The sequence below is a fragment of the Entelurus aequoreus genome, linkage group LG16 (assembly GCF_033978785.1).
Source record: "Entelurus aequoreus isolate RoL-2023_Sb linkage group LG16, RoL_Eaeq_v1.1, whole genome shotgun sequence".
Lineage (NCBI taxonomy): Eukaryota > Metazoa > Chordata > Actinopteri > Syngnathiformes > Syngnathidae > Entelurus > Entelurus aequoreus.
The window spans coordinates 36,147,418-36,171,107 of NC_084746.1; the positions used below are offsets into that span (position 1 = coordinate 36,147,418).

General features: G+C 42.1%; 1 protein-coding gene across 1 annotated transcript; it reads right to left on the reverse strand.

The window, feature by feature from the left end:
- Window positions 1-9,890: 9,890 nt before the first annotated feature.
- On the reverse strand, window positions 9,891-18,396 carry tm6sf2a (transmembrane 6 superfamily member 2a). Its single transcript, XM_062023534.1, has 10 exons — window positions 18,131-18,396; window positions 16,163-16,266; window positions 16,002-16,099; window positions 15,831-15,934; window positions 15,685-15,767; window positions 14,164-14,288; window positions 13,510-13,611; window positions 13,358-13,450; window positions 10,451-10,570; window positions 9,891-10,385 (listed from the first exon to the last, which is right to left on the reverse strand). Exons 1-10 carry the CDS (start codon window positions 18,220-18,222, stop codon window positions 10,176-10,178), a joined length of 1,131 nt encoding a protein of 376 aa, XP_061879518.1. The 5' UTR covers window positions 18,223-18,396; the 3' UTR covers window positions 9,891-10,175.
- Window positions 18,397-23,690: the final 5,294 nt, after the last annotated feature.

Below are 23,690 nucleotides of genomic sequence, written 5' to 3' on the forward strand. Positions count from 1 at the left end.
CACCTTTCCCAACTTTTTGTCACGTGTTGCTGGCATCAAATTCTAAAGTTAATGATTATTTGCAAAAAAAAAAATGTTTATCAGTTTGAACATCAAATATGTTGTCTTTGTAGCATATTCAACTGAATATGGGTTGAGAATGATTTGCAAATCATTGTATTCCGTTTATATTTACATCTAACACAATTTCCCAACTCATACGGAAACGGGGTTTGTATATCATATTGCAGTCTACACGTATCTCTTATGTGTGACTGACATCTACTGGTCACACTTATCATTACACCATGTACCTAATAAAATAGCTTCAAGGTCGGTAAGCACAACCAAAATTATTCTGTAAATTAGGCACACCGGGTTATAAGGCGCACTGTCAATTGTTGAGAAAATGAAAGGATTTTAAGCGCGCCTCATAGTCAGAAAAATACGCTATTATGCGTGGCCTCGCAATTTTGTACATATTCTGTACAATTGACCACTAAATGGTAACACCCGAATAAGTTTTTCAACTTGTTTAAGTCGGGGTCCACGTTAATCAATTCATGGTAGTTGTTGCTGAGAGTGTCATAAATAAATAAATATTAATAAATAAGTTCATGATGCAGAGTTATAAAATATTACAAAGTGTGTGATTGTAAAATCTCCTGGGGAGAATGTATATGTATGGAGTTGATCGTGTTGCAAAGCGGAACGAGTGTTGTGATGTTGCTCCCCCACGGACTGTAAACAAGGAAGAACATGCAAAAAGGGAGGGGGCATGAGCACGTGATCTTCAGCTCCTCGAAATATATCAAGTGTATTCATTGTCAATGAATCAATGAATCATTGATGTGTGCAAATTGCAAAACTTCAAGCAAGTCTTTTTTAGAACATTTTTTCGTTACGAGGTATTGTATTTTTTGTCATTTAATTTATTTCCGAGTGTTTATCGATGCCAACTGGAAGTCTGATGTACTGTATTGTAATGTATATGTTCTAAGTGGATGGTTTTCACAGCAAGAAGGAGGCGTCAATAAACGCCCGTTTTACAAAAAAAATAACTTTCCTGTGTTGCCGTGTATCGAAAGGAGCTACAATGGTACACGTAATATTTCCGGACTAATTCAGTGGAAATTAACATCGCACCGGCTGTGATACGATGGAGAAATACTGCGAGTCATTAGATAAGAAGCCCCTTCGTCGTTATAAGGCGCAAACAGCCGTAATTGGATGCAAGGATCCGTACAAGATGGAGAAGTTTGAGGGGCAGAGACCACATCGTCCCCGATGTCTCATACATGGACTTTGTAAACTACTTAATTGTTCAACCCAGCCCATTTTACACTTTGAAAGGCTTTCAAAATTACAGGAATCAAGAGAGCTATGGCGGCTTTGTTTGTGGATGGGTTCGTGACGTATATGTGTGTCTGTATAATAAGCCCAGTGGGCAGCGTGTCATCAAGCCGGTCAAGAGTAATGGACTCTCAGAAATGATCCGACTCAGTTCGACACGCTGGATAATGACGGATAACCAATCTAAGGTCACCTCAGCACATTGTGCCTGTAAGGCAAGATTGAGAGAATGTTGTTCTCATGGTGCTTAGGCTACAGTCCGGATGAGAGACGTGAGTACTATTTTTATACAGGGGATATATACAGTATTGTAATGCCCCGCAGTGGAGAAGGAGTCACACGGACGAGGATGCGATGCTCAATCGCTTTATTAACAAGCGGTAACTCGTTGTTGTTCCAAAAGATAACGCACACACATACAAGAGCTGCTGTTAGCCACAACTCACGCTCACACACACTCAAGTTCTCCGCCAACTCACCCGCGCATGCGCACTCCCCAAACCCTTAAAGACACAGTCCACTTATGCAAATATCACAGATATTACACTGCCTCCCCCTTTATGAAGCCCCTCGCCCCGAGGGGTCAACAAGAAAATCCCTGAACCTCGGCGGTCTACGCCTCTGTCTTTGTGGCCGGCCCTGTTCTGACTCAGGTCCATCAACACGTGGCACTAGCGGCTGAACAGGGACAACAATGGTGGAATATGGGGAACCTTGATCCACTAACTGTCCATTGCCATCTGGTGAGGCAGGCGCCGTCTCAAACTGAGGAACTTCTCTGCCCCTGTAGGGTGCCAAACGGTCTCTATGCAGGACAACTTTTCGTCCCTTAGGGGGCACTGCAACTCTATAGACTACTTCCCCCACCCTCTCAAGCACCCTACACGGACCGTCCCAATGACTGTCCAACTTGGGGCAACGTCCTTTTTTCCTTTTTGGTGTGTACACCCAGACCAGCTCGTCAGGCGTAAAGTCCCGGCCCTTGCTCCGCATGTCATGGTTCCTCTTTTGCCTCAAACCAGCCTTCCCCAACTGGTCTCGTGCAAAGGAATGTGCCGCTTCCATCCGATCCTGCAACTTCCGAGCGTACTCCAGTCCCGGCCGATCCTCGGTACTGCCTGGTGGTCTCCCAAACGCCAACTCAGCAGGTGTCCGGATCTCCCGACCCAACATCAGTAGGGCAGGGGTGCAGCTTGTGGAACTTTGAACCGCGGAACGGTATGCCATCAGCACTAGTGGAATATGCCGGTCCCAGTCATGCTGATGGTTGGCGGTGAGGATGGCTAGCTGCTGCTGCATGGTGCGGTTAAACCGCTCCACTAGTCCATCACTTTGCGGATGCAAGGGAGTCGTGCGTGTCTTTTGCATGTCCAGTCTTTCACACAGGGCAGCAAAAACCCTGGATTCAAAATTCCTGCCCTGGTCGCTGTGGAGGATATCTGCCGTTCCAAAGCGACTGAACATGCCCTCCAGTAAGGCATCAGCCACTGTCTCCGCTTCTTGGTTCGGCAGTGCGTACGCCTCCGGCCACTTAGTAAAATAATCCATCGCGCAAAGCACATACTTGTTTCCTCTGTCTGTTACGGGAAAAGGGCCCATAATGTCCACAGCTACTCTCTCCATGGGTGCTCCAACCCCTTGCTGCTGAAGCGGTGCGTGTGACCGGTCCTGGGGTCCCTTGTAGGCTGCACACTCATCACAGCGCCGACAGAAGTCCTCCACGTCCCGCCGGTGCTGACCCCAGTAGAACCCTTGGCGCAACCGACGGAGCGTCTTTGTGCTGCCAAAATGCCCTGAGCCCGTGCCCCCATGACACGCCTTCAGCACTGCGTCCCTCAGAGTCTTCGGTACCACCACCTGCCATCTCTCCTCCCCGGTGGCCGGCTCCTTCCACGCACGCTGCAGTACGTCGTCCCTGATGCGCAGCACAGCAAACTTACTCCACAGGCCCTTGGTGCCGACTGACAGCCCCAGCACGCCATCCCAGGGTGGTCTCCTACCACTCTGGACCCATTGCCGCACTGGTTTGAGATCGCTGTCTTCCCCTTGCCTGGCCGCCCATTCTGCAGCGTCCACAGTCTCCAAGGTGCAGCATGAAGGCCCGTCAGCGATCTCATCTCCGCGCAGCTCCTTCTCTCTGACGTCTCGCCGGTCACAGTAGCTACAGCCATCAATAGCACACGGCTGCCGAGAGAGAGCGTCTGCATTGGCGTGCTGCGCCCCAGCACGATGACACACACTAAAGTGGAAAGACTGCAGCTCCTCCAGCCATCGCGCCACCTGACCCTCTGGTTCACGAAACGACATCAGCCATTGAAGTGCTGCATGATCTGTTCTGATGGTGAAGGACACGCCACACAAGTAGTACTTGAAATGGCGTACAGCCAACACAACAGCTAACAGTTCACGTCTGGTCACACAGTACCGCCGCTCACTCTTGTTGAAGGTGCGGCTGAAGTAAGCCAGCACCCGTTCACCTTCTGGGCCCACCTGCGACAGCACCGCGCCCATTCCAACATTACTGGCGTCCGTGTCCAACACAAAAGGTTTAGCTGGGTCTGGAGTAGTGAGGACAGGAGCATTTATGAGGGCCTTCTTGAGGCCAGAAAATGCCTCGTGACAGTCCGGCGTCCACACGAACATCTGATCGTTCTGAAGGAGGCTAAACAACGGGGCGCCACTGCAGGAAAATCCCTTTACAAAACGCCGATAATATGAGGCAAGTCCCAAGAAGCTTTTTAGCTGCTTTTGGTCCTTCGGAATTGGCCAGTCTCTGATAGCGCTGATCTTCTCCTCCAGCGTGCTGATGCCGCTCCCGTCCACCTTATGGCCCAGAAACTCCACCTCCCGCCGCATGAAATGGCACTTCTCTGGGTGGAGTTTCAGTCCAGCTGCCGCAATCCTTTCCAGTACCAGCCTCAAGGAATCAAGGGCTGACTGAAAGGACCGTCCATGGACGAGGACATCGTCCAAGTAGACCAAGCACTCTTGCCTGGGGATGTTAGCGAGCACTGTGTCCATCAGTCGCTCAAATGTCCCTGGTGCGTTGCAGAGCCCAAAGCTCATGACCTTGAATTGCCAGTGGCCCCTGGTGGTGCAGAACGCTGTCTTCTGTCGTGACTCAGGGGTGAGTGGGACCTGCCAGTATCCACTGCGCAGGTCGAGCGACGAGAACCACGAGGACCCCGAGACCAGGTCCAACGTCTCATCAACCCGCGGGAGTGGGTAACAATCCTTTTTTGTCACCTTATTCAGCGGCCTGTAATCCACACAGAACCGCGGTCTTGTGCTGTTCTTCCTGGGAACCATGACCACGGCAGACGCCCACGGACTGTCAGAGGGTTCTATGATTCCCGCCTCGAGCATGGCGTGGACCTCTCTATCAGCCGCCTCCTGCCGGATCATGGGAAGGCGACGGGGGCGCACCTTGACTGGCCGCGCATCCCCAGTGTCGATGTGGTGTTCAACCAGATGGGTGAGACCCACCTCATTTTCATTGAGGGCGAAAATGTCCTTAAAGTCCCACAATACGTGCCACAGCTGCTCGCGCTGCTCCCCTTCGAGGCTGACGCAGTTCTTTTCCCAGATGGAGCGGACCGCTACTGTTCGGTCCTCATTTTGCCGTTGTTGGTTTAGCGCTACTGTTGTGGACGGCCCGAATGACGTCGCCCCCCACCTTGGACTTGATTCTTCAGGGCGAGCGGACTCTGCCCCCATTACCGGTGGCTGCTGCGTGGTGGATGTTGTCCTCTTGGCTGCGAGCTCCCTGATTGCCTCATCCCTCTCTATGGGGGGCCTGACAGCCTCTTCCCAGGTTGTCGGACTGGCGACTGCGGTGTTGACGGACACAGCCACAGTCCGTTCAGTAGGAGCGGTCAGCTTTACTCGCTGGCCACTCGGCAAAACGAGCACCGCAGACCCCAGGTCTATTACACATCTTGTGGCTTTCAAAAAGTCTCGACCAAGTATACATGGGTCGCTCACATCCGCCACCCAAGCGGAAAATGTCGCTGACAAGCCTCCGATTACGAACATAAAAGTCGCTCTGCCTTTCATCTGGGCTATTTCCCCTGTCACTGTCTTTAATCTGGTGAGACTTGGTTCTAAAACGGTTCCAGCTGGAACAACGTCCGGTCTCACAATCGTGGCTGACGATCCAGTATCAACCAGGGCTGTGCAGGCCATGCCCCCAATCTGCACGAAAACATGACATGGGTCCCCCACTTCTGTCCAGCCCACAGTCACAACAGTCTCGTCACTCAAGGGCTGGTGCTCCCGGTAACTGGCTAAAGGGGTCCGTGTCGTCCGGGCTACACAGACCCTCTCCCGTTTCCCTGCTGGTCCTTCTTATTTGGACAGCGCCGCAGCAGGTGGCCAAGTTGTCCACACCCCCAGCAGACAGCAGTGCACGCTCGTCTGTCCTTCTTTTCCTCATACTGGGTTGGGCGGGTCTGCAGCGCACATACAAGTTCCTCCACCCACGCCGGTCTTTGTTCCGCTTCCTGCGTAAACGATGCAGCCGAAACTGGGCGGGAAAATGTCTCAAGTGCTGCCCCAGTGGCGATTTCTCTCTCCATAGCAAGTTCGAGTGCATCTGCCAGGGATGTGGGGTGGGCGAGCTGGACGCGCAAGCGCAGTTCATCAGGTTTAAGTGCTTGGATGAAATGATCACGTATCAGTTCGTTTTGGATTGCGTTCGGCATTCCGATATACGCACGCCGACCCAGCCTCTCGATCCCATGAGCCAGGCACCGAAGCGACTCACCCGGTAGTCTGACACGTTGCTTAAACTCACAGCGTAAAGAGTCCCTCAAGTCAAACTCTCCAAAACGCCTTTGCAGTGCAGCAACCAGCGCCCTGTAATCAAGTCTCTCTTCCGGGTTCAGCAGGAGCAAACAGGACGCAGCTTCTTCCGTCAGTGACAAAGCCAACTGTATTGCCTTCACTTCCTCAGTCCAGCCTGCTTTATTAGCCACAAGCTCAAACTGAATTTTATAAGCTTCCCAGCTTCCTTTCCCGGAAAACTTCAGCGTCCTCAATGCTTCCCACACAAACTCATGGCCGCCGCCATGTTTGTTTACATTCTGCGGCGGCGGCGCATGCGCTCCTGCGTCATGACGCCGCTCTGTCATGGCGGTACTGTTGTCCATGTGGCGCGAAGCGCTGGCTTCATGGCGTCCGTGCTCGGCGCAAACTGCGTCCGGCATGTTAATCGCACACTCTCCAGTTCCTCTCTCTACCTTCACTCGAGCGCTGCGGTCGGCGAACATCCTCGCTCCACAATGCGGCCGGCAGCGGGTTGAAATCGAAGCACTTCTGACACCAATGTAATGCCCCGCAGTGGAGAAGGAGTCACACGGACGGGGATGCGATGCTCAATCGCTTTATTAACAAGCGGTAACTCGTTGTTGTTCCAAAAGATAACGCACACACATACAAGAGCTGCTGTTAGCCACAACTCACGCTCACACACACTCAAGTTCTCCGCCAACTCACCCGCGCATGCGCACTCCCCAAACCCTTAAAGACACAGTCCACTTATGCAAATATCACAGATATTACACTATGTTAGACCTGGGCAAATTAAGGCCCGGGGGCCACATGCGGCCCGTTAAGCTTTTCAATCTGGTCCGCCAGACATTCCCAAATAATTTTTTTAGATCTTTAAGATGGAAAGTGTAGCTGACATTATGATGTGCAGTGATGTTTTCAAATGACTGTAAGTCTTGAACTATAAAAAGTATTTCAATGCTTGTAATCTGCGCTTTTCCATGATATACTAGTTACTATGGTAATCTAATTAGTTACTATGGTCATCTAAATAGTTACTATGGTAATCTACGTCACAGCAGCTCAGACGCAGAAGGAAATTTTCACAACAAAGTTCTAAAACTTGGTGATGTATCAGATTGTAGGTGGGTTTATTTTGTACCCTTCGCGTTCATATTTCATTGTTTGTTGCATTTGTGTTGCGTTTCACTTGATTGTAAAATGTGTCGATCGAAAGGGGGTGTGACGTTCATATTTTGTCAATATTCAGTGTTTTATCCTTCATAGAAAAATGTAAAATTCCATTACGTTTTTTAAGGCGGTCTCTCATGACCTTTTTAGCATTCAATCAGACATTATTGTGAGGTTTTGTATTAGTGTTCATAAAAATAGATATACCGGCCCCCAGACACATGTTTTTCTCTAAATGTGGCCCCCGAGTCAAAATAATTGCCCAGGCCTGCAGTATGTACTGTATATATGCTAATCTTATCCCAAAAAAATTATTTTTAAAATTAAAATTATGCAATTTTTCTTATAAATATACAAAAAATTTTAAGTATACTAATTTGTTTAGAAAATATAAAACATTTAAGGATATTAAGATTTAGATTTATTTTTTTTCAAAAAATATTCAACTTTTTACAAGTATATACAGTATATTTGTAAAAATTCTCAAAAATAAACAACTTGTTGATTTTACTAAACACTTCAATCAATCAATCAATGTTTATTTACATAGCCGTAAATCACAAATGTCTCAAAGGGCTGCACAAGCCACAACGACATCCGCGGTACAGAGCCCACATAAGGGCAAGGAAAAACTCACAACCCCAATGGGACGTCGATGTGAATGACTATGAGAAACCTTGTAGAGGACGCATATGTGGGTGACCTCCCCCCCTCTAGGGGAGACCGGATGCAATGGACGTCGAGTGGGTCTGACATAATATTGTGAAAGTCCAGTCCATAGTAGATCTAACATAATAGTGAGAGTCCAGTCCATAGTGGGGCAGCAGGAGACCATCTCGAGCGGAGACGGGTCAGCAACGCAGAGATGTCCCCAACCGATGCACAGGCGAGCGGTCCACCCCGGGTCCCGACTCTGGACAGCAAGCACTTCATCCATGGCCACCGGACCTGTCCCCCTCCCTTCCACAAGGGAGATGGCGCAGAGGAGAAAAGAAAAGAAATGGCAGATCAACTGGTCTAAAAAGGGGGTCTATTTAAAGGCTAGATTATACAAATGAGTTTTAAGATGGGACTTAAATGCTTCTACTGAGGTAGCATCTCTAACTGTTACCGGGAGGGCATTCCATAGTACTGGAGCCCGAATAGAAAACGCTCTGTAGCCCGCAGACTTTTTTTTGGCTCTGGGAATCACTAATAAGCCGGAGTTCTTTGAACGCAGATTTATTGCCGGGACATATGGTACAATACAATCGGCAAGATAGGATGGAGCTAGACCATGTAGTATTTTATAAGTAAGTAGTAAAACCTTAAAGTCACATCTTAAGTGCGCAGGAAGCCAGTGCAGGTGAGCCAGTATAGGTATATATATATATATAGGTATATTTAGTAACACTCTTAATGTGTGACTAAACACTTTAAAATTATCTGTCTATGGTACACTTTTTAAAGATAAAAACTGTGATTTATCGTGATTAATGACATTAATTGCAAGTTAACAACAAACAAAGTGTGATGAATTGCCATTTAATATTTGACAGCTCTGATATTTACAGTATGTACTGCATATATACTCATCTTGTCCAAAAAAAAAATTTAAGTATACCAATTTGTTTTCAAAATATACCACATTTAAAGATATTTAGATTTAGATTATTTTTTTCCAAAAAATATAAAACTTTTTACAAGTATAAACATTTGTAAAAATTCTCAAAAATAAACAACTTGTTGATTTTATTAAACACTTGAAAATGATCTGTCTATGGTACACTTTTGAAAGATAAAAACTGTGATATATCGTGATTAATGACATTAATTGCAAGTTAACAACAAACAAAATGTGATGAATTGCCATTTAATATTTTAATCGTTTGACAGCTCTGATATTTACAGTATGTACTGCATACATACATGCTCATCTTGTCCAAAAAAAGATTTTTTACATTAAAATTATACATTTCTTCTTAGAAACATACCAATTTTTAAAGTATACTAATTTGTTTAGAAAAAATACAACATTTAAATATATTTAGATTTAGATTTTTTCCAAAAAAACAACTTTTTACAAATATATATATCTGTAAAAAATCTCTAAATTATATTAATTCTAAAAAATACTTTATGCTACTCAACTTTTTTGTTATATAAAAATAGTAATACAATTAAGTAGATTTATTTTACAATTATTTTAGTTTCATGTTGTCTCCATGTGTAAGAAATTTATTAAAAAGCTTAGAAATTCAAAATTTCAACCATATCAAATAAATATTAATAACTTATTTTTTTATTTTTATCATGTCAGTCAAATATTATTTTTTAAAGTGTTGTTTTCTGATTAACTGGGAAAATATAGTTCTTTACAGTAAATATTACATCAGCCAGAAATGTGCCACTTGTCCGTAAAGTGAAGCTCCAACATGGAATATAAAAAACTATGTCACCTGACTGATTGTTGAGTGTGACAGTGCACGTCTATCCAGGGTTCACCTCTTATCAGTAATATGGGACATCATCAGGAGGTCAAAGTTCAAGCCCAGTCAAACCAGTGTTGAAAAAATGATAATGTTGACCCAGTGAGAACCAACCAAGTACATCTTAGTAATAATATTCACCTTTTATTATTCAGTATAAAGAGCAGAACAGTTGGAATAATGAGTCATTTCCATGCTCTGGATGGTGATGATGCAATCAACTAAAAGTGGAATTTTGCATGGGTGACCTTGAGGCAGATAGCAGATTCGCAGCCCTCACCCCCACGAAGGGACTTCTTATCAGGGTCCAGCAGTCCATGCAGGGAGTGCTTGCTGCACAAGGTGACTCACTCACTCACAAAAAAAAAGCAGCCGTCCTTCAGGTTTCCCTGAGACTTTAGTCTTGACAACCCTTTAGTTGTCCTTCTTAGTGTCACTGCTGTGTCCTGTGGGCACGGCCTTCATGAAGTAAGCAGGGTTGGTGTGGCAGCGCAAAGCCAGCAGAGCCGGAATGGCGGCCAGCAGCACATTGAGGATGATAACAGGCCACAATTTGTCTGCCGGGACTCGGTACGTGAAGGGAGTGCGGGAGTGCACGGACGCTCCGGTGTGGCACCACTGAGCCTGCCGGAGACCAGAGAGTAGCCTTGGAGTGCTGAAAATACACCATGAATTGTTCAAAACCTTACCTGGCATGTGGCTCCAGCCAAGAAGAGAGACCAGTCCAGCATCCAGCTGCAGCCTGGTGTTGTTAGGCCGTAGGCAAGGACCGTCAGCAGGGGCACGGCGTAGAACAAAAAGACCAGCATCTGCAGAGAAAAAAACAAATGAATGAAATAAAGATAAAAAGTGTTGCACATTATAGGCTCGATATTGTGTAGTGTGGGTGGCAGATTAATATTGAACAATAAACTTGCAATATTATGTGCACAGTGTTGCATACGCCTCGCTGAAAGTAGACATTTTATTTATTTATGTATTTATTTATTTTTTACTGGACTTATTTTTTTATTTTATAAAAAAATGTATATACACCTATATTTATAAATTTCAACATTTACTAAAAAACATATGAACAAGGACAATTACCGGTAAAACAAGTACAAAAATAGTACAATACAGTGCCAGGGGGTTATTAATTCAATACAGTAATTATAGTAGAATGTAATATATATATATATATATATATATATATATATATATATATATATATATATATATATATACACAGTATATATAAATATATATATATATATATATATATATATATATATATATATATATATATATATATATATATATATATATATATATATATATATATATATATATATATATATATATATATATATATATATATATATATATATATTTCATGACTATTTACATTGTAGATTGTCACATCAAAACTATGAATGAACACATGTGGAGTTATGTACTTGACAAAAAAAGGTGAAATAACTGAAAACATGTTTTATATTCTAGTTTCTTCAAAATAGCCACCCTTTGCCCTGATTACTGCTTTGCACACTCTTGGCATTCTCTCCATGAGCTTCAAAAGGTAGTCACCTGAAATGGTTTTCACTTAACAGGTGTGCTTGAAGCTCATGGAGAGAATGCCAAGAGTATGCAAAGCAGTAATCAGAGTAAAGGGTGGCTATTTTGAAGAAACCAGAATATAAAACATGTTTTCAGTTATTTCACCTTTTTTTGTTAAGTACATAACTCCACATGTGTTCATCCATAATTTTGAAGCCTTCAGTGACAATCTACAATGTAAATAGTCATGGAAATAAAGAAAATGCATTGAATGAGAAGGTGTGTCTAAACTTTTGGCCTGTACTGTATATATATATATATATATATATATATATATATATATATATATATATATATATATATATATATATATATATATATATATATATATATATATATATATATATATATATATATATATATATATATATATATATACATATATATATATATATTATATACACATTTGTATATATGTGTATATGAATATATACATTTGTATATATGTGTATATGAATATATACATTTGTATATATGTGTGTATGAATATATACATACATACACTACCGTTCAAAAGTTTGGGGTCACATTGAAATGTCCTTATTTTTGAAGGAAAAGCACTGTATTTTTCAATGAAGATAACTTTAAACTAGTCTTAACTTTAAAGAAATACACTCTATATATTGCTAATGTGGTAAATGACTATTCTAGCTGCAAATGTCTGGTTTTTGGTGCAATATCTACATAGGTGTATAGAGGCCCATTTCCAGCAACTATCACTCCAGTGTTCTAATGGTACAATGTGTTTGCTCATTGGCTCAGAAGGCTAATTGATGATTACAAAACCCTTGTGCAATCATGTTCACACATCTGAAAACAGTTTAGCTCGTTACAGAAGCTACAAAACTGACCTTCCTTTGAGCAGATTGAGTTTCTGGAGCATCACATTTGTGGGGTCAATTAAACGCTCAAAATGGCCAGAGAAAGAGAACTTTCATCTGAAACTCGACAGTCTATTCTTGTTCTTGGAAATGAAGGCTATTCCACAAAATTGTTTGGGTGACCCCAAACTTTTGAATGGTAGTGTATATATGATATACGTATTACCTTGATTTATTTTATTATTATTTATTTAATCTGTTTTAGTCATAATTAAATATTAAACACATTTTTAAAAAATACAAATAATTGTTTTAGTTTTTTTCATTATTGTAAATATAAATAATATATTCACTAATTTACTTACAATTTTTTTCCATACAAATTCTCCACTTTTCAGTAAAATACTGCATCCATGCATTGTAGTCCAATATTGTTTCACTGTATTACTTTTGCATCTATAAAAAAAATAAAAAATAAAAAAAGTGTTCATATTCACCATAAACATGCATTAACACTTTGTGTTCCAGCTGTGTAAAGAAAGATGACCTTTTCTGTCCATAGTTGCTCTGGTGAATCAACGCTCTATTGATCATGACTTTTTATTATTATTACTATTATTGATGTTATCATTATTATTATTATTGTTATTGATACTGTTGTTTGTTGCTATTAAGTTTTCTTTTTTCTTTTTTAGTATTGAATTGTTGTATCTCCTCAACTGCTTTGTAAATTGATAAATTAATTAATTTATTTTCTTCATTAGATTAACATCCTGTGGGATTTTTTTGTAAATAAGATAAATTGGAAAAAACAAGTCAAAAGTAGAAGATGGTGTGTCCATTTAAGTCATCATATTTATTTGTGCATTGTTTCCTGCATACAAAAATATAATTATCCTTGATAAAATGGGTCTATATCAAGGGTGTTTGGACCAGACTAATTTGATTTGCATTATTTGTAATGGGAAAATTGCTTCAGTTTTTGTCTTATTATTATTTTGTTGGACCCTGTCAAGCTAATCTAGGACAGTTCATTTAAACTTGACAGCTGCTTGGTGAGTTTGTATTAGACATAAAGACCCAAATGTGTACAACAAGCAATTAAAAAGTCCTGCAGACAAAAAAGTTGTAGACAAAAAGCCAAAGAAAAAGTGGAACGTGTCTATTCTTACTCACCGTGACCTTGGGGAAGGCGACCGGGTCTTTGAGGTAAGGTTCATACTGATAAATGTAGGTGAAGCAGGAGTCCAGAGGACAGTCCAGCACGACCTGAAAGACGACAACCGTCAATATTTTCCATGGAAGTATAAAAATAAGGTTGTACTCACAAAGCCTCGAAATAGAGAGAAGGCGGCGACTCCGAGTAGCAACACCAACAGCTGCAGGTCAATAGGTCGAGACAGTAGACTTTTCTTTTGCTCTGCTGCAATCTAGTCAAGAAGATTTGAAAATATCATCAACATCATCCTCAACCAGGAATCGTCGAACAAAAAGCTTTATTTGTTTCAGTGAGCCTCAGTCTGCAGCTTCCAGTAGGAAGAGTGTGGTCTTGATTACTCTCTTGCTGTCCTCTCGGACCACTGTCCCTAAATACCCCTTACACGAAGACCCCCACTCTTCGCAGGTCTAGCCTTGGGGCCGGCCGGTCTTGACAAAGCCCAGTTTGTTGTTTGGCCAGTCAATCTTTTTCCTGACCTTATTCCTCGGCTCAGTTTGAGACGGGTGTCCTCCGACCTCTGACCTCTACTCCTACCTGTGGGGGCTCCTACCAAGTGTCGCTAATGTGTTTATAACCACTCCTTAAATCCAATTGTCCTGGGGGCAATAGCCACCACTCTCTGCTGGATGAGCTGTGATGGACATCTGCACCCGAAGCTATCTAAGGGCATATTTCCTTAATAGAATAATCCCCTAACAGATTCTGTGACCAAATACAAAAACATGCTAGTTCACAATCATATAAGAACACATTACCACATTACCTTATCTGCTGGGACGATGGGCGTGTCTCTCGGCCTGCCAAAAAGGACGGAAGCTGCCCAGAACGGTGCTACGAAGAAAGGTGCGTTTCGCCAAAAAGCCGGACGAATATTGGATCCATATTTACCTTAAAAAAGTATCAGAATGTGTTATAAATATGCACTTATGATAGGACAATTTGGTTTGGAACACATCTGGAAGACAAGACATGTTGGACAAAAAGGACTGACTACATTTGTACGAGCCAAGTAACATCTGGTGCATGACTAATCAGTTCTCCTTCTTCTTCCTGCCCCAGCAAACTAACGATTCACTTGCTCAGACTGCTAGTTTTAATCACTCAATCAGGGCTATTTTTCAAGGAGGAAGACCCAACTTTAAATGACTCACGGATGCTACAGCAGATAAAGACTCAAGTTTCTGCGAGTCACAGGTTGACAAAGTTTTTGAGTTTCATCCACTCACAGGTTTTGACAAAGACGCGAGTTTCGGTGACTCGCAGATGTTGGATGAAGACTCAAGTTTCACTGACTCACAGGTTTGACAAAGACTCACAGGTGCGAGATGATGACTTGAGTTTTACTGAGTCACAGGTTGACAAACACTCGAGTTTCCGTGACTCACGAGTGCTTGATGAAGACTCAAGTTTCACTGACCCCCAGGGTTGACGAGGACCTGAGTTTCACTGACTCACTACTGATGTTAGATAAAGACTCATGTTACACTGAGTCACGTGTGCTCGATGAAGACTCGAGTTTCACTGACTCACGGGTTTGGCGAAGACTTGAGTTTCTGTGACTCACAGGTGTTAGATGAAGACCCAAGTTTTACGGGGTCACAGGTGTTCAAATTTCAGTGACTCACAAGTTTGACAAAGACTCGGGATTCACTGACTCACTTGTGCTAGATGAAGATTTGAGTTTCACTGAGTCACGGGTTGAAAAACACTCGAGTTTCCGTGACTCGCGAGTGCTTGATGGAGACTCAAATTTCACTGATGCCAGGGTTGACCAAGACTCAAGTTACGATGAGTCGAATGTGCTCGATGAAGACTCACGTTTCACTGACTCAAGTGGTTTGACAAAGACTCGGGTTTCGCTGACTCACTTGTGCTAGATGAAGATTTGAGTTTCACTGAGTCACGGGTTGAAAAACACTCGCATTTCCAAGACTCACGAGTGCTTGATGGAGACTCAAGTTAAAATGAGTCACATGTGCTTGATGAAAACTCACGTTTCACTGACTCAAGGGGTTTGACGAAGACTCAAGTTTCACTGAGTCACAGGTGCTGGAAAAAGACACCAGTTTTACTGACTGACAGGTTTGAACAAGACTCGACTTTTACTGACTCATGGGTACTCCACGAAGACTCGAGTCTTGAGAACTTGTTGCTTTGTGATGAGTGACTTAAGTGTATTCCTTGACTGACTCATAAGGACTCGAGTCTGTGAGAGGACTGGAGTTTCCCAAGACTGATGTGACGGTCAAGTGGCACCAGTACAATCCCAGGAAGCCGTACTCACCTACCACCACTCCCAGGACGTGAACAAGTTGGTGGGTGATGGAGGACCCTGCCCACAGCAGAGCCAGACTGCGGTAGGACTTCCTGCAAGAGACTTGATAAGACCTCCAGTAACACCAGCAGACTACTCACATTTGTGGTGTTTACCCTGTGAACATGCGGTGGACCACGGTGAGGAAGAGGACCAAGTGAACCACGCCTTCCCAGTATGACATCATCACACCATAGGCGGTACTCAGATGAGGCTCACCCTGAGGACACGGCGACATATTGTACCTTTAGACCTAACATCTCTTTGGGGGCTTCATCAAAGCTCACCATCTTGATGTAGAAGTTCATGAAGCCTGAGATGAAGCCATCTTGCTCCAGTGCATTAGTCAGGCCCACCAGGCAAGTGAAGGAAAACTCTGCAAACACTGGAAAAAGCAACACAACTTTTTAAAATTAACATATTTTATTTGATAATAATGTGTCTTTACCATAAAATAAAGGATCCACGGTCTGTTTATGACGTACAGTGAGGAGGATGAGGAGGAGAACAGTTCCCAGGACAACTACTCCCAGTCCCAGGATGGGTAAAGACCTGCAGGAATACATTGTAAAGAAAACACAAATATCACAACACTGCAACGCACTCACACACACACACACACACACACACACACACACACACACACACACACACATATACGTATATATATGTATATATACACTACCGTTCAAAAGTTTGGGGTCACCCAAACAATTTTGTGGAATAGCCTTCATTTCTAAGAACAAGAATAGACTGTCGAGTTTCAGATGAAAGTTCTCTTTTTCTGGCCATTTTGAGCGTTTAATTGACCCCACAAATGTGATGCTCCAGAAACTCAATCTGCTCAAAGGAAGGTCAGTTTTGTAGCTTCTGTAACGAGCTAAACTGTTTTCAGATGTGTGAACATGATTGCACAAGGGTTTTCTAATCATCAATTAGCCTTCTGAGCCAATGAGCAAACACATTGTACCATTAGAACACTGGAGTGATAGTTGCTGGAAATGGGCCTCTATACACCTATGTAGATATTGCACCAAAAACCAGACATTTGCAGCTAGAATAGTCATTTAGCACATTAGCAATGTATAGAGTGTATTTCTTTAAAGTTAAGACTAGTGTAAAGTTATCTTCATTGAAAAGTACAGTGCTTTTCCTTCAAAAATAAGGACATTTCAATGTGACCCCAAACTTTTGAACGGTAGTGTATATATATGTATATATATATATATATATATATATATATATATATATATATATATATATATATATATATATATATATATATATATATATATATATATATATATATATGTATATGTATGTATATATATACGGTGTATATATATATATGTACACACAAACACATATACAGTATATATATAAAGTTGTGGTCAAAAGTTTACATACACCTGTAAAGAACATAATGTCATGGCTGTCTTGAGTTTCCAAGAATTTCTACAACTCTTATTTTTTTGTAATAGAGTGATTGGAGCACATACTTGTTGGTCACAAAAAACATACATGAAGTTTGTTTCTTTTATGAATGTATTATAGGTCTACTAAAAATGTGACAAAATCTGCTGGGTCAAAAGTATACATACAGCAATGTTAATATTTGGTTACATGTCCCTTGGCAAGTTTCACTACAATAAGGTGCTTTTGGTAGTCATCCACAAGGTGTTTAATACAAGCATGTTTAACACATATAGATTCCTTTCTTTCATGAAGACAAGAATATAAGTTGGTGTATTACCTGATTCTGATGACTTGCATTGATTGGAATCAGACAGTAGTGATGATAACGTCCACATTTTCAAATGGAGGAGAAAAAAAGTCCTCTTTTCTGTCCAATACCTCATGACAGTGGTTGCTTTTTGCCATCTTATTTGTCCAGCTTCCATACTCCTTTTTATACACTTTACAAGAAATTCATTGGCTGCAAAATCCGTAGCTTGCTAGGTTGTGCACGCCAGCTTTATGAGACTCTTATTTTGTTAGCGCAGGCGGGATGAAGCAGAGCTTTTATTGTGAAGACAGGAACTGTGCAGTCGATCTTTAGAGTTTTGACGGCAGGTACGGCGCAAGAGTCAGTTGAAATAAAAAATGTTTCTCGCCTTCCTGTCGGTCATTTTTTCTTAATAATGATCTGGCAGCAGCCAGCGTCATCTCACAAGACCCTCGGATGCCGTGAATGTCAATCAAGTGACGAAAGTGACGCTTTGGTGAAGATTGATGATCGCTAATTTTTAGGTCTACTTTTTTAATGCCTGGCTGGCGGTCGACCGACACACCCTCCACCATCGACGTAATGGGCACCCCTGGTCTAAATATTCACCCAGCAGCTCGCTATTAGCTTAGTGACAACATATATGTGTTAGAATGGAGAGAGAAACCATAAGAGTGTAAACAGACTTACTCCTGAAGAGCAGGGATGTTGTTCAGGGTGTACAAAACAGCAGGAGCCTGCAGGGCGATGAGGAACACGCACACTTCCACGGGCAGCCTCATGGTCCACCCTTTAGCTGTCCCTCTTGCTGTTTGGAAACACCCAGAAGTCCACACGCAAATATGTCTGCAGCTAAAGTCGTGCAGCGGTGGAAGGACACATGCTCTGTGCAGGCAGGGCCCTGCAGTGTTGCACAGGATGATTTGATCAGGGATCACTCAACACGTTGCCACCTTTACAGCTGCTGTCAAAGTCCAACTCTTTGGCTCAGTAATATTTGATGACGTGTACATGGAGGAGTGTATTGATTATTACAATGCCACCAAGATACCACTTTTTTTTTTATCTTAAATGTTTTATTCTAAATGTTTTTCATCCTCTTTCAACAACCTCAGACCATTCAATTATGCAAAGGATTATTGCACTAATGTGAACATTTGCCTACACTGCCATCTTGTGGACATTTCACCTAACAGCGTTTTTTTTCTTTAAATGTCAAACAGGCTATTTTTATGGTAAGCATTTTTTAAATCAAACTTGAATCTAATCTGATGCATGTTTGCACTACAAAAAAAATCATGGTTATTACATTTTTCACTATTCAGTGCAACATTACATCATTAAACCCTCCCTCGCATGACTCGAACTAAGAGTCGATCCCAGTGCGACTGCCTTCCAAGGGAGGCACTGACAATGTGCGCCAAGGGAGCCAGTGGGAAAATGTGGGCAAATCTGCCATTATATTCCTAACATTGACGGAGCAGGAAGCGGCTGGGATTGCGGTAAAATTTCGTACTAAATATGTCATTCATTAATTGACATTTTACATGCGCTTCTTCACACAAAATAGGGCCCCCCACGGATCACACAGCGCATCTGCGTATAAACTGGTAGTTTTCACCACGGTCCCTGATCAACATAAATTACCTTTATTTAAAGTAGTGAATGTTATATTAAATAATGTTGTATAATTTTATTGTATTATTATTTATTATCACTTTTAGGCAGAGGTAGGTAGAGAAGCCAAAAATTTTACTTAAGTCGGAATAGTATTACTTTAGAGCAGTACCAGTGGGGCGGCCCCCCCTGGGAGGGGACTGTGCTATGTCAGGGTGGCTCATGTGACCCCGTGTGTAGCTGCTGACAGAAGTAACATCCATCCAAGGCCGGCCCGTGGCATAGGCCGTATAGGCAAATGCTAAGGGCGCCGTCCATCAGGGGGCGCCACGCCAGTGCCACAAATGTTGGAGAAAAAAAAAAGAAAAAAAAGTTGGTACTATTATTTCTAAATACAAAAAATAATCCCACGTTAATTAAAATGCAAAGTAAAGCCTATTTAATAGAAATATTATTTGTTACAACATTACGCCCCCCTCCCCCCGCACGGTGCGCCCTCTCCCTTCCCGTATCATGACTGTTTATGGACGTCACCGCATCAAAAAATCAACACAAGATGTCAAAACAGCCAAAACTGTCAGGTGCCCAGGGAAGAAAAAATAGAAAAGAAGAGGAGGAGAAACGAGAAAAAGACAGAGGTAGCAGGGAGGTAACGTTAGCCTACATGAAATTATTTGTCTGTTACAGAATGTGATAGTAACCTGGCTTTTTAGCATTAAGCTAATCTTACATGATTCGGCAATTGCTAATCAATAAATAGCTAGTTCTGTTTTAATGTCGGGTTAATATTGTGGAGGGGGCTAAATTGTTATGGAAAATAATAATGTAGCGTTAGGTAATTACAGTACTCCCACCTTACATTCCTCAGGGACATTTGTATTAGATCTTTTCAGCAGGTGTTTTCTGTTTACATTGTTATTGCCTTCTGGTTAGCTAATGTTTGCCCTGCAGGTAATAGTCACTTTTCCACCCCTTTATATATTAGGTATAGTTGTAAGCCTAGTTGTTAAAGTGCACATCATTAATGTTAATTAAGCAATATCACATGAGAGGGAATGCTGTTTTTTAATTTGAGCACTGCTGTGATTCGGTTAAAGATAATCATAACATAACATTCTCATATAATATGTTAATGTGCTTTCTTTAAGTAAAAAAAAAGGTCAAAGACAAAGCTATTTGGTTTCTTGTGAGTATGTACACTTCACTGCCGATGTGGGGGGGCGCCACCTAAAATCTTGCCTAGGGCACCAGATTGGTTAGGGCCAGGCCTGCATCCATCCATCCATTTTCTACCGCTTTGTCCCTTTCGGGGTCGCGGGAAATGCTGGAGCCTATCTCAGCTGCATTCGGGCGGAAGGCGGCGTACACCCCGGACAAGTCGCCACCTCATCGCAGGGCCAACATAGATAGACAGACAACATTCACAGCAACATGTATATTTGAAATATAATTTCATAGTTAGTGAGAATAAATAAATATAATGCATAAATATAAGTTACTATTGTACACATAATGTGATTACAAAGGTATTTCCTTGGGTTAATTCATGCAAGTTTATTTTTGTTACAAACCCATGTAAATTGAGGGGGAATATATTTTTTGTTCCGAATTGGTCACGTTGTTGGGGGGACAATTAATATGTGTCGGAATTGAGGAAGCAGCATGTGTTTGATGTGGAAGACGTTAATGGAGTCTCGGATTGAAAATAAACTTTATTCCCTGGGAGTTTGTGAGGCCAATGAGGTAGGATTACTTTCTGATATGTATGTGAAAACAATGTGTTTCTTATTTGGATGTCAGACTAATTGTAAGTTCTGTTTGCTTATTTTATTAGTTCTGACGGCAAATTGGCATGGTTGGTAACGTGAAGAAGACATGGCTAAAATAAATGTCTGTGAGCAAAACGAAGGACTTGAGCCTTCATTAAGACCTCGGAGGGAGCACTCTTTATCAGTATCATGCAGTACTATGCTTCGAGCCCTGTTTCAAAAAGCTATGTTACAAAACGTGACCTCATTTTGATGAAATAAATAATAAAAGATCAGCACAAATTGTTTTACAAATTTTCGTTTGGTAGGTTAAAGGCCTACTGAAATGATTTTTTTTTTATTTAAACGGGGATAGATCCATTCTATGTGTCATACTTGATTATTTCGCGATATTGCCATATTTTTGCTGAAAGGATTTAGTAGAGAACATCGACGATAAAGTTCGCAACTTTTGGTCGCTGATAAAAAAAAAGCCTTGCCTGTACCAGAAGTAGCGTGACGTCGCAGGTTGAAGGGCTCCTCACATTTCCCCATTCTTTACACCAGCAGCGAGAGCGATTCAGACCGAGAAAGCGACGATTACCCCATTAATTTGAGCCAGGATGAAAGATTCGTGGATGAGGAACATGAGAGTGAAGGACTAGAGTGCAGTGCAGGACGCATCTTTTTTCGCTCTGACCGTAACTTAGGTACAAGCTGGCTCATTGGATTCCACACTTTCTGCTTTTTCTATTGTGGATCACGGATTTGTATTTCAAACCACCTCGGATACTATATCCTCTTGAAAATGAGAGTCGAGAACGCGAAATGGACATTCACAGTGACTTTTATCTCCACGACAATACATCGGCGAAGCACTTTAGCTACGGAGCTAACGTGATAGCATCGGGCTTAACTGCAGATAGAAACAAAAGAAATAACCCCTGACTGGAAGGATAGACAGAAGATCAACAGTACTATTAAACCGTGGACCTGTAACTACACGGTTAATGCTTTCCAGCTTGGCGAAGCTTAACAATGCTGTTGCTAACGACGCCATTGAAGCTAACTTAGCAACGGGACCTCACAAAGCTATGCTAAAAACATTAGCTATCCACCTACGCCAGCCAGCCCTCCTCTGCTCATCAACACTCGTGCTCACCTGCGTTCCAGCGATCGACGGAGCGACGAAGGACTTCACCCGATCATCCGTGCGGTCGGCGGCTAGCGTCGGAGAGCGCGTCTGATATCCAAGTCAAAGTCCTCCTGATTGTGTTGCTACAGCCAGCCGCTAATACACCGATCCCACCTACAACTTTCTTCTTTGCAGTCTTCATTGTTCATTAAACAAATTGCAAAAGATTCACCAACACAGATGTCCAGAATACTGTGGAATTTTGCGATGAAAACCGAGCTTTTTGTATTGGATACAATGTGTCCGAATACTTCCGTTTCAACGATTGACGTCACGCGCATACGTCATCATACATAGACGTTTTCAACCGGAAGTTTAGCGGGAAATTTAAAATTGCACTTTATAAGTTAACCCGTCCGTATTGGCATGTGTTGCAATGTTAAGATTTCATCATTGATATATAAACTATCAGACTGCGTGGTCGGTAGTAGTGGGTTTCAGTAGGCCTTTAAGTTGATGTGTTAATAATATTTATTTAACTTTTTTTTTTAATGAAATGGTTCAAGTTGGTCAAAAAATATTTAGTTTATATAAGGATTTTTTAAATTTAATTTCAGACAAATTGATGCACTTTAAGTATTTTCTGCTCCAGACTTCACTTCCTGCTTCCTGCTAAATTGCAACTTGTGATTGGATACTCAATTTGGAATGACAAGTGAGTAACCAATCACAGTCTTGTTAACATCAGGCTACCAAGATAGGCTACTGTCATCAACTTGTGATCTGATTGGCTATCGCAACTGTCTATCAACTGTGTGTGTTTTCAAATTCATCCGCTAACGGTCCCGGTGAGTATCCAATCACAGGACACGTAAATGTCACGTTCAGCGTGAGGCCAGCTAGAAGGCCTTACTGACAACTACTCGTGATCTGATTGGCTATTGCAATTATCTATCAACTGTATGTGTTCGTTCACTTACAGTGCACAGACATTGTTGATGCTGAAGGCCCCAGGCAGATTTCGTACAGCATAAGCTAGCTGAATTCTGATTGGATAAAAACTCTACCCTAAAAACAACAGCACTGTAAGGAGCATAATATGACATGAAGAGAGTATGAATACTTTGAGATATTTAGGGAAAGTACATTAAAAATTACTTTTATTTTTAATTATAATCATGATTTCTGGTTATGTTAGGTCAGCAGAGAAGGCCTTGCTGGCCCTGACGGCACACCACTGCCGTGATGCCTAAAAAGGACGAGTGTTACAGAAAATAAATGGATGCATGAACATTTTATTTATAGATTTAGTTGCCAAGGCCTCTGCATGTTCTTCCTCAGGAGCCATCTGTCGTGTTTGCTACGAGATTAACATTTCCCTCGTCGGGCATATCTCTATTGCTCATTAGATTCCTAATCAGACCACCAGAGTTCTAAAGGTGGTTGATTTTTCTTTATTTACTACCAAAACAAAGTGGGATGAGGAACAGACGCCTTATGTGACGTCTTCTGGATCAACATTCCCTCTTCTGATGCAACTTTATCTTGTGCAACAAAGCTTCTGAAGAGGATTAGAGGCCACGGTGAGAGTGGAGAGGAGTGTCCGAGTAGAAGAGACGGGACAGACCAGCCTTGACCTGCACTGCACACACACACACACACACACACTATCCTCAAGTTGGGTCTACAGCACCATGCTGCATCCTCTAGTCATCGGCATTGTGACGGTGAACACCTCGCTAACTGTGGT

What these genes read in the sequence shown, in the direction of transcription:
- tm6sf2a (XM_062023534.1), bottom strand. Translation starts at nt 18,222, where the DNA reads ATGAGGCTGCCCGTGGAAGTGTGCGTGTTCCTCATCGCCCTGCAGGCT. An exon ending in CGTCCTGGGAGTGGTGGTAG is followed by an intron (nt 14,289 to 15,684) that starts GTGAGTACGGCT and finishes TACTTTTTTAAG; the next exon opens with GTAAATATGGATCCAATATT. An exon ending in TCTCTCTATTTCGAGGCTTT is followed by an intron (nt 13,451 to 13,509) that starts GTGAGTACAACC and finishes GTCGTCTTTCAG; the next exon opens with GTCGTGCTGGACTGTCCTCT.